The 10,000-nt window shown below is 37.5% G+C and overlaps 1 protein-coding gene across 1 annotated transcript in view; it reads left to right on the top strand.

The window, feature by feature from the left end:
- Positions 1-10,000, top strand: part of LOC115220401 (probable peptidylglycine alpha-hydroxylating monooxygenase 1) — a 32,657-nt gene that overhangs the window by 6,707 nt on the left and 15,950 nt on the right. The window contains exons 3-4 of the mRNA XM_029790522.2: positions 1,453-1,540; positions 3,020-3,141. Coding sequence (XP_029646382.1) covers positions 1,453-1,540; positions 3,020-3,141 — 210 coding nt within the window. The remainder of the gene's footprint in view (positions 1-1,452; positions 1,541-3,019; positions 3,142-10,000) is intronic.

Genomic DNA, 10,000 nt, shown 5'->3' with positions numbered 1-10,000 from the left:
GATCAGCCCAACCGATCTATGATCTCGGGCATTCCAGCTATGACCTTCCCAACTTCTTTGGAGTATCCAAGACTACATTATATAAAGTTTCCTTTGAAATGTCTAGTGTCATTGTTGTTGTTGTTTTTGTTGTTATTGTTGCTGCCATTGTTGTTTGTCCTCCCCAAGACAACCCTGATCTACCTGACAGATCTAAGGTCCCCAACCACAGAGCCTTGTGAGTGGATTTGGTAGAGAGAAACTGAAAGAAGCCGGTGAGCTGGCAGAAACGTTAGCACGCTGGGCGAAATGCTTAATAGTATTTCATCTGCCGCTACGTTCTGAGTTCAAATTCCACCAAGGTCGACTTTGCCTTTCATCCTTTTGGGGTTGATTAAATAAGTACCATTTACGCAGTGGGGTTGATATAATCGACTTAATCCATTTGTCTGTCCTTGTTTGTCCCCTCTGCGTGTAGCCCTTTGTAGGCAGTAAAGAAATAAGAAACTGAAAGAAGCCCATCATATATATATTTACATGTGTGTATCTTCATATCTGTGTATGTTCCCCCGTCACCACTTGACAACCAGTGTTTGTGTGTTTACATCCCCTTAATTTAGCAGCTCAGGAAAAGAGATTAATACAAAAAAAAATGTAAAAAAAAAATTACTGGGGTTGATTCTTTTGACTAAAATTGTATGACTCAGAATGTTATGAACTGTATAATTATAGTGGGATGGTAAAAAAAAATATCTTTATATCCATCCATCTGTCCATCCATATTTTTCTGCCCACTATTCTTAGGAATATCATAAGGATAGAGTCCTCAGGACTTCCTCCATAGGATTCTATCAGAAGCAACGGTCATTTGAATTCCTGGCTGGATTCCCAAGCCTAACCAATTGAGACTATGGATATTATCCATCCCTCTCATTCTTAGTCAACCCTGAGGTCTCTTGAAGAATCCTCTTACAATTCTTTCTTGTGACATTCTAATCATATGTCTGCTGCCCCAGAAATGTGGCTTCTCAGTGCAGAAAATTAGCAGTTTGACCTAGAGAGACTCCCTGATCTTTGAGCTATACACACCATTGAATAGCATCACATGTTCAATACAAATGCAGCCTTGGGGTTTGGTGTGAATAAGACCGCCAAAAACTGCAATATGAAAAGGGTTAAGAGAAAATAACCATACCACATTGTCTGTTACATGGGTTAACAAGAGATGTGTTTGAACCTTAGGTGGAGGGATCTGTTTGAAAAATATATTGCAGTTTCTACTCAATGCTGGTACAACCAGCAATAAGCTTGTAACTTGCTCTTGGAGGTGTGATGTGAGAGCACAACCAATATAGTTCTGAGACCCTGACATGAGTCCAGAAGAGAACAACCATTTGTAGTTTTTATATATTAATTTACTTATTAATCAATTTGCTTTTCATTTAATTTATTTCCTTTTCTTTCTTCTTTCAGTTGGCTTCCAGCCCCATGCCAATATGGCAACTGCTCACCATATTCTCTTGTATGGTTGTGGTACACCAGGCAAAGACGCCAAAATCTGGTATGTAAATATTTAATCTCTACCTTTTTAATTTATTCTTTATCTTGGCACTGTGCCATAGAGTACGGCAGATGGGGTTGGGCAGAAACATTAGCATGCCAGGCAAAATGCTTAGTGGTATTTCATCTGCCTTTACATTCTGAGTTTAAATTACTCTGAGGTCAACTTCGCCTTTCATCCTTTCGTGGTCGATAAATTAAGTACTAGTTGCATACTGGAGTCGATCTAATTGAGTGCTTCCCTCCCCAGAAATTTCAGGCCTGGTGCCTAGAGTAGAAAAGAATAAGCCTATGTGTTGGACAGTTTGACTGAGGACTGGCAGACCAGGAGGTTGCACCAGGCTCCAACCTGATCTGGCGAGGTTTCTACAGCTGGATGCCCTTCCTAATGCCAACCACTCTGAGAGTGTAGTGGGTGCTTTTTACATGCCACTGGCACAGGGATTACTGGCATTGACCACACTCGAATGGTGCATTTTACATCCCACTGGCACAAAAGCCAGTCAGGTGGCACTGGCATTGACTATACTCGAATGGTGCTTTTTACATACCAATAGATATAGATATAGATATGTGTATACACACACACACACACACACACACACATATATATATATATATATACAATGGATGACAATGATACATACATACACACACACACATACACATATATATATCTATATATATCATATATATGTATGTACATACATATATATATGTATGTGAGTGTTTGTGTATGCATCTTTATGTTTGTGTTGTGCACACATATCTCCACCACCCCCACTGCATAACAAGCAGTGTTGTTTTCTTTAGATCCCTGTAACTTAGCAGTTCAGCTAACAAGATCAACAGAATAAGTACAAGACTTAGAAAAATGAAAAAAACAAATGTATGTGCGGAGCATGTTTATTCAGCTTCCATGATCTGTGCATCAATTGTAACATCATAATCTGGGAACAACCAGTAAACATACAGGTGCAGGAGTAGCTCTGTGGTAAGTAGCTTGCTTACCAACCACATGGTTCTGGGTTCAGTCCCACTGCGTGGTACCTTGGGCAAGTGTCTTCTACTCTAGCCTCAGGTTGACCAAAGCCTTGTGAGTGGATTTGGTACACGGAAACTGAAAGAAGCCCATCTACCAAATCCACTCACAAGGCTTTGGTCAACCTGAGGCTTGAGTGTGTGTGTGTGCGCGCGTATGTGTGTGTGTGTGTGTGTGTGTATTTATGTATCTGTGTTTGTCCTCCCAGCATTGCTTGACAACCGATGGTTGGTGTGTTTGCATCCCCGTAACTTAGCGGTTCAGCAAAAGAAACCAATAGAACAAGTACTACAAAGAATAAGTCCTGATCTTGATTTGTTTGACTAAAGGCAGTGCTCCAGCATGGCCATAGTCAAATGACTGAAACAAAAAAGAAAGAAAGAAAGAACACCTTTTGCCCCCTTTTCATTTTGTTTATTGATTTCGTTTCTTTTTAAGGAACTGTGGAGAAATGGGACCAACTTTTTCTCGACACTATGCAACTGGTCCAACATGTCGTACAAACCCTTCAATTTTGTATGCCTGGGCAATGGATGCACCTAGTCTAAAACTTCCCAAAGGTAAGCTGCATGCATTTATATATGTTTGTATATGTGTGTATTCTCTCTACACTCTGTGTTTACTTATAAATATGTGTGTAAATATGTGTGTTTGTGTGTGTGTGAAGGAGTGTTATTCTGATTTTAAGAAGGCTTGTCGATGTTGTTTTTGTGGTGATTATTATGTAGCGTTATGTCAGTAGACCTGGTTGACAGAAACTGAAAGATGCCCGTCATATACATGTATATATATATATATGTTCGTGTGTGTGACATGATTTGGCTGTTGTGAGATCAAATTAAGTAATACTATATACATATTATATCCACTATATTACCTAATCTATAAGTGGCTATTTTTTTTTCTTATTTATGAAAACTTAGGTTGTAAAAAATGACATTTTCCCAAAATGACATATAGTTGACCAAGAAGAAAATTGCCAACGATTCACATGTGGTTACATTTTGAAAATATATATATATATATATATATGTTGCATGTACCAACAGATAAATGACTACTACTGTTATGCTGTTTAGAGTACCACATAGTATAGTGGTTAAGTAACAATCAATGATGTTAATGACTCACAACCCCGTTTGTCACCTCTTACACCCCTCTCCCTCTCATTTGCTGTTTTTCCCACCCTGCATTCCTGTCTTTCTCTCCTTCCTTCTCCATTTATTTGTTTATTTTTTTCTTTTCACTTAAATTACCAGGGTGTTATATATTTTTATATTTTTTGTTTATCCCTTTTATGTTTGTCCAAATTATATTCTCGTTTCACTCTTCCTTTCTTTTTCCTTTCTTCCCCCCCCTTCCTACTTTCTTCTCCAATTCTTCCTCTCTTCTTTTTCCTATCTCTTTTTCTCTATTTGTGTTCTCTGTCTTTCTTTCACTCTTCCCCCTTCTCTCTTCTTTTTTTTAGTTAATATTTTTCCTTTCTCTGCCACTTAATTTCCTTCTAGTTCTCTTTCAAAATACTTATAAAATACCTTGCCATCTCCCTGACTCTTCACATTAATTCTTTGTAATTTAATGCAATGGAATGTTCCATGATGACCCATTCTGATTAAGCATCCAAATGCTCTTAGAACATCCATTGCAGGGCTCCAAGAGACAATAATGGTGAAACATACATAGGAATGAATAATAGAAACTTGTGTTTATCGTAATTTCTCATACATTTATACATACACACATCATCATCATCATCATCATCATAATCATCATACTCATCAATTAACGTCCATTTTCTATGCTGGCATGGGTTGGACGGTCTGACTGAAAACTGGTCAGCTGGGGAGCTGTGCCAGGTTCCAATCTGATTTGGCATGGTTTCTAAAGCTGGATGCCCTTCCTAATGCCAATCACTCCAAGAGTGTAGTGGGTGCTTTTTACGTGCCACTGGCATGAGTGCCAGTTACGTAACACTAGCTTCAGTCATGTCTATAATCTCACATCATCATCATTTAATGTTTTCCGTGCTGGCATGGGTTGGACAGTTTGACAGGAGCTGGCCAACCGAAGAGCTGCCCAGACTCCTGTCGTCTGTCTTGGCATGGTTTCTACAGCTGAATGCCCTTCCTAGTGCCAACTACTTTACAGAGTGTACTGGGTGCTTTTACGCAGCACCAGCATGGATGCTTTTACATGACACCTGCACAGGTGTGTTTTATATGACAGGGGCACCCGTGAGCCTGCAAGATTAGGATCACTCAGCTGAAGAGGGATGCAGGGGACATGCTTTTATGCAAGGACAACAATAATTTTACTTAGCTTGATGTGTATTTTTAAGCACAGCAAGCTACCAGAATTCTCAGTCCCTGGGTATCTCCTCTGTGAGGCCCAGCATCTGCAGATCTTTTCTCACAACTTCATCCTACATCTTCCTGGGTCTACCCCTTCCACTTCTTACCCCTACAATTAGAGATTGGCACCTCTTGATGCAACTGTCTTCTTTCATACACATTACATGGCCATACCAGCACAGTCTTCTCTCTTGCACACTACATCTGATGCTATGTATACCCAGTTTTTCTCTCAAATCACACCCTGTTGTATATGCACTCTGACATTACCCATCCAGTGTGCATATATATATATTATCATCATCATCATTTAACATCTGCTTTCCATGCTGGCATGGGTTGGACGGTTTGATTGAGGACTGGCAAGCCTGGTAGCCTCCTGCCTTGCCAGTCCTCAATCAAACCGTCCAACCCATGCCAGTATGGAAAGTGAATGTTAAACGATGACAATGATGATGATGATATATATATCTTGGGTCATCCCATAAATAATATGATTTTTTCAACTGCATGAACTAATAGTTGAAGGGGATGGGATAAACTACCAGCATCAACTTTCTATAAAGGTAGGCAGTAATTTTACCATGTACTTATTCTTAGTGTAAGTTTTGACGGGTGCAGTTTGATTTTAACAGTTATATTTTCAAAGCTATGATGGAAGTGACAAAGGAGCATATTCAGAACATTTTGCTTTATGAGTTCAGTAAAGGCAGCAACACAACAGAAAGTACAAGGAATATTAATGCGGCAGTTTATGGGGATTGGACAATAGGCATAAGCCAGTGTCAACAGTGGTTCTAGAAATTCTAAGCTGAAAACTACAGCCTAGAAGATGAGCCTCGACCTGGAATTCTGTAGAGCTCAATGAGGACATCCTGAAAACCCTGGTGGAGCAAAATCTCATTGTAACTGTTGAGGAACTAACAGAGAAGCTTGGATTTGGTCATTCTACCATACATCAAAACCTGTGTGCCATTGGAAAAGTCAGCAAATCGAGTCAATGTGTTCCTCACAAACTTTCCAAGTCTAATCACATGCAGTGAGTGAATGTGTGCTCTTCTTTGCTGTCATGTCTCGCGAATGAACCTTTTTGAACTGACTAGTGACTGGTGACAATAAATGGGTTCTCTATAAAAATGTCAAGCACCAAAGACAGTGGGTAAGGAAAGGAGAAACACCAACATCCCAAGCTAAAGAAGGTCATCACCCTCTAAACACTTTGCAATATTTGTTTTTGAAAGTAGTGGTTTTCTGATTCCAGCCCTCCCATGAAATCTGACTTTGTGCAACTCCTGGCAAACCGTTTTTTGTTGAAACTGGGTTCTTGAAGTGGTCATTAAGCTCTGCAGTAATTTTGGGAGCTGTACTTTTGTGATCCTTTCTAACAATTCACATAAGAGTCCGACAATCCCTATCTGAAAGTTTTGGTTTTCTTCCAGAGTTTTGTTTTGATGAGGAGATTTTACCCTCTTTCTCAAAGGCTGTCATTACTTTTAAGACAGTACTTCTTGATACACCAAACATTTTGGCTGTTTATGTTACACTAGCACCTGCCATACAAGCACCAACAATTTAACCTCTTTGAAAATCCAATAGATCTGTCGTTTTAATGAATTTTAATTACCTTTTTCTGATGATATCTGAAAAGAAACAGCAATTTTAGCAAAACATATTAAGCAACACTAATAATAAATCAAAAAACATAAAAATAAACAAGCTTTTGATACTTTTATAAGTATTTCAAAATTATGATGCTATGATGCTAGGTGCTTCCATTATTTTGTCCAACCCCTGTGTATACAACACATGTACTCTTATATAACATTTACTAATAAGGTGGTGCTAATAATGTTGAAATGTCCTGAACAAGAAGGTGTTCAAAACTTATCTATATTAGAGACTCTCTATTTAACTGTTTTTCTTTTTCTTATATCAAAGTGTATATTTGTACAGAATAGTTTTGACAGATTTCTTTTTGATTTTTTTCTTTTACGTGTGTGTGTGTGTGTGTGTGTGTGTGTGTGTGTGTGTGTGTGTGTGTGTGTGTGTGCGTGTGAAGTGAGTGTCTGTTATGTTGTCTCTTTTGTTTATCTGTCAGTAAATACCTAGATAGTCACGATTTGAAGTGTGGTGGTGGTTTTTCCGTTGTATATTTTAAACAAAGGCAAACAAAATACATCTCCTTCATTTCTTGCCTCACCTTGATACTAATAGGAAAAGTACGTTATCAAATGGGGTCCCACTGCAATCAATACTACTATTACTGCTTCTACTACTACTGCTGCTGTTACTACTACTACTACTACTAATAATAATAATAATAATAATAATAATAATAATAACAATAATAATAATTATAATCCTTTCTGCTATAGGCACAAGGTGGGAAATTTGGGGAAGGGGATAGTCAATTACATTGACCCCAATACACAACTGGTACTTATTCTATCAACCCCAAAAGGATGAAAGGTAAAGTCGACCTTGGCGGAATTTGAACTCGGAATGTAAAGACAGACAAAATGCCACTAAGCATTTTACCAGGTGTGCTAACAATTCTGCCAGCTCACCACCTTAATAATAATAATAATGATGATAATAATAATAATAATAATATAATAATAATAATAATAATAATAATAATAATAATAATAATAATAATAATAATCCTTTCTACTAAAGGCACAAGGTTTGAAATTTTGGGAGAGGGGCTAGTCGATTATATCAACTCCAGAATTTCACTGGTACTTAATTTATCAACCTTAAAAGGATGGAAAAACAAAGTCGACCTTGGTGGAATTTGAACTCAAAATGTAGCAACGGATGAAATACCGCTAAGCATTTCATCCAGTGTGCTAACAACTCTGCCAGCTCAGTACCTTAATAACAATAATAATAATGATGATAAATAATGATAATAATTATTTACTTTTCATCCCAAAAGGATGAAAAGTAAAGTTGACCTTGGTGGAATTTGAACTCAGAACATAAAAACTGACAAAATACCGCCAAGCATTTCACCCGGCGTGCTAACATTTCTGCTGGCTCCCCCCGCCTTCATAACTAATGTATATTCCAAGCTAAGGTAGTGAGCAGGCAGAATTGTTGCAGTGCCAAAGGAAATGCTTAGTGGCATTTCTTCTGACTTTACATTCTGATTTCAAAAGCCACAAGTCTCGACTTTGCCTTTCATCTTTTTAGGGTTGATAAAACAAATAATACCAGTTAAGCACTGGGGTAGCAATGTATCTAACTCCCCTACTTCCCATGAAACTTCTGGCCGTGCATCTAAATTTGAAACCACTTTAGTCTATATTAGGTATGGTCAACGTTTATTGAGAAGCAGGCCGCATGAGGCATGAGGCTGGCCACACCATTAAAAACATTCAAGGTAATTGTTTTTGTTAGGCATATACATAGCTTATGACTGGTCTATATTGAAGGCATTAGCTCTGATCCTTTTACAAAGCTCCTGAGACTGATGAGAAAGAGAGTGTGAGGGAAGTAGGAAGATAACCTCACATCAGAAACCTGGACTGCATGCTTGAAACAGGGTGAATTTTACTAAAGGCACCCAAACACCAGTTTACAAGCCATATCAGTAGGCCATTGCAGAAATTAAACTCTGAACACAAAGAGTTAATAAAAACAGTATGAGGACTTATTACAATTTGTCATTTTACTATCAAATAAACACTTAATATTCTTTTCTACTCTAGGTACAAGGCTTGAAATTTAGCTGGTTATACTAAGTAACATAACTTAATACTCCACGTTGTTTTACATAACAGATTGGTGTATTAAATTGTATCGGTTATGTTAGCCATTTCCAATAATGCTAGCAGATACAATCTAGATATATTCAGAGAAGACATGTTCCACTTCTACAACACTTCAAGGCTAAAATCACCATAGCAACAAACTTTATTGTTATTAATTCTTTAGATTTAACCTTCACACTAATCTGTACAAATCATACAGGGTGTTCAAAAAGCCTCTCCACAGTGAATTTTTTTCTCCATAGGCACAGGAATGGCTCTGTGGTAAGTAGCTTGCTTACCAGTCACATTGTTCCGGGTTCAGTCCCTCTGCATTGCACCTTGGGCAAGTGTCTTCTACTATAGCCTCGGGCCAACCAAAGCCTTGTGAGTGGATTTGGTTGACGGAAACTGAAGAAGTCTGTCGTATATATGTATAGATATATATATATATATATATATATAATATATATATATATATATATATATATATTATATATATATATATATATATATATATGTGTGTGTGTGTGTGGTGTGTATATGTTTGTGTCTGTGTTTGTCCCCCCAACATCGCTCGACAACCGATGCTGGTGTGTTTACGTCCCCGTAACTTAGCGGTTTGGCAAAAGAGACCAATAGAATAAGTACTAGGCTTACAAAGAATAAGTCCTGGGATCGATTTGCTCAACTAAAGGTGGTGCTCCAGCATGGCCACAGTCACATGATTGAAACAAGTAAAAGAGTAGAAGAGTAAAAGTGTCTCCTTTGATGCGCCACTAAGTTACAGGACTGTAATCAAAATGCTTAAGAGCATTTCTCCTGACTCACTACATTCTGAGATCAAATCCTGCTGTGGTCAGCTTTGCTTTTCATTCTTTTGGGGTCAACAAAATAAAAATACTGGAATTAAGTTTAATGCCAAAATTATGTTTCTGGCATTCAGCTTTGAAGTCAATATTTTTTTCACTCACCGCAGGTGCTCTCTTTTTGTCTTTTCAAGATGATTGTTATTATTATTATTATTATTATCTTTATTGTTGTTGTTATCCTGTAATACTTTTGCCTTTGTTAAAATTTTTTATTGTTTCTATTTCTTCCCAGCAGTAATCCATAAGATCTGCTTGACCCAAATAATTGCTTTTTTAGATAGTTATATCAAGACCCTGACATATCATTCAACCCATCATAAATTCACACACACACACACGTGTGTGTAATACATATATGCATACATATAACTATATATGTATGTATATATCTATGCATGTATGTATGTATATATATATATATATATATATATATATACACAC

This window comes from Octopus sinensis, linkage group LG16 (assembly GCF_006345805.1).
Source record: "Octopus sinensis linkage group LG16, ASM634580v1, whole genome shotgun sequence".
Taxonomy (NCBI): domain Eukaryota; kingdom Metazoa; phylum Mollusca; class Cephalopoda; order Octopoda; family Octopodidae; genus Octopus; species Octopus sinensis.
The sequence above is the reverse complement of the archived record's forward strand: the minus strand, read 5'-3'. Positions and strand labels throughout refer to the sequence as shown.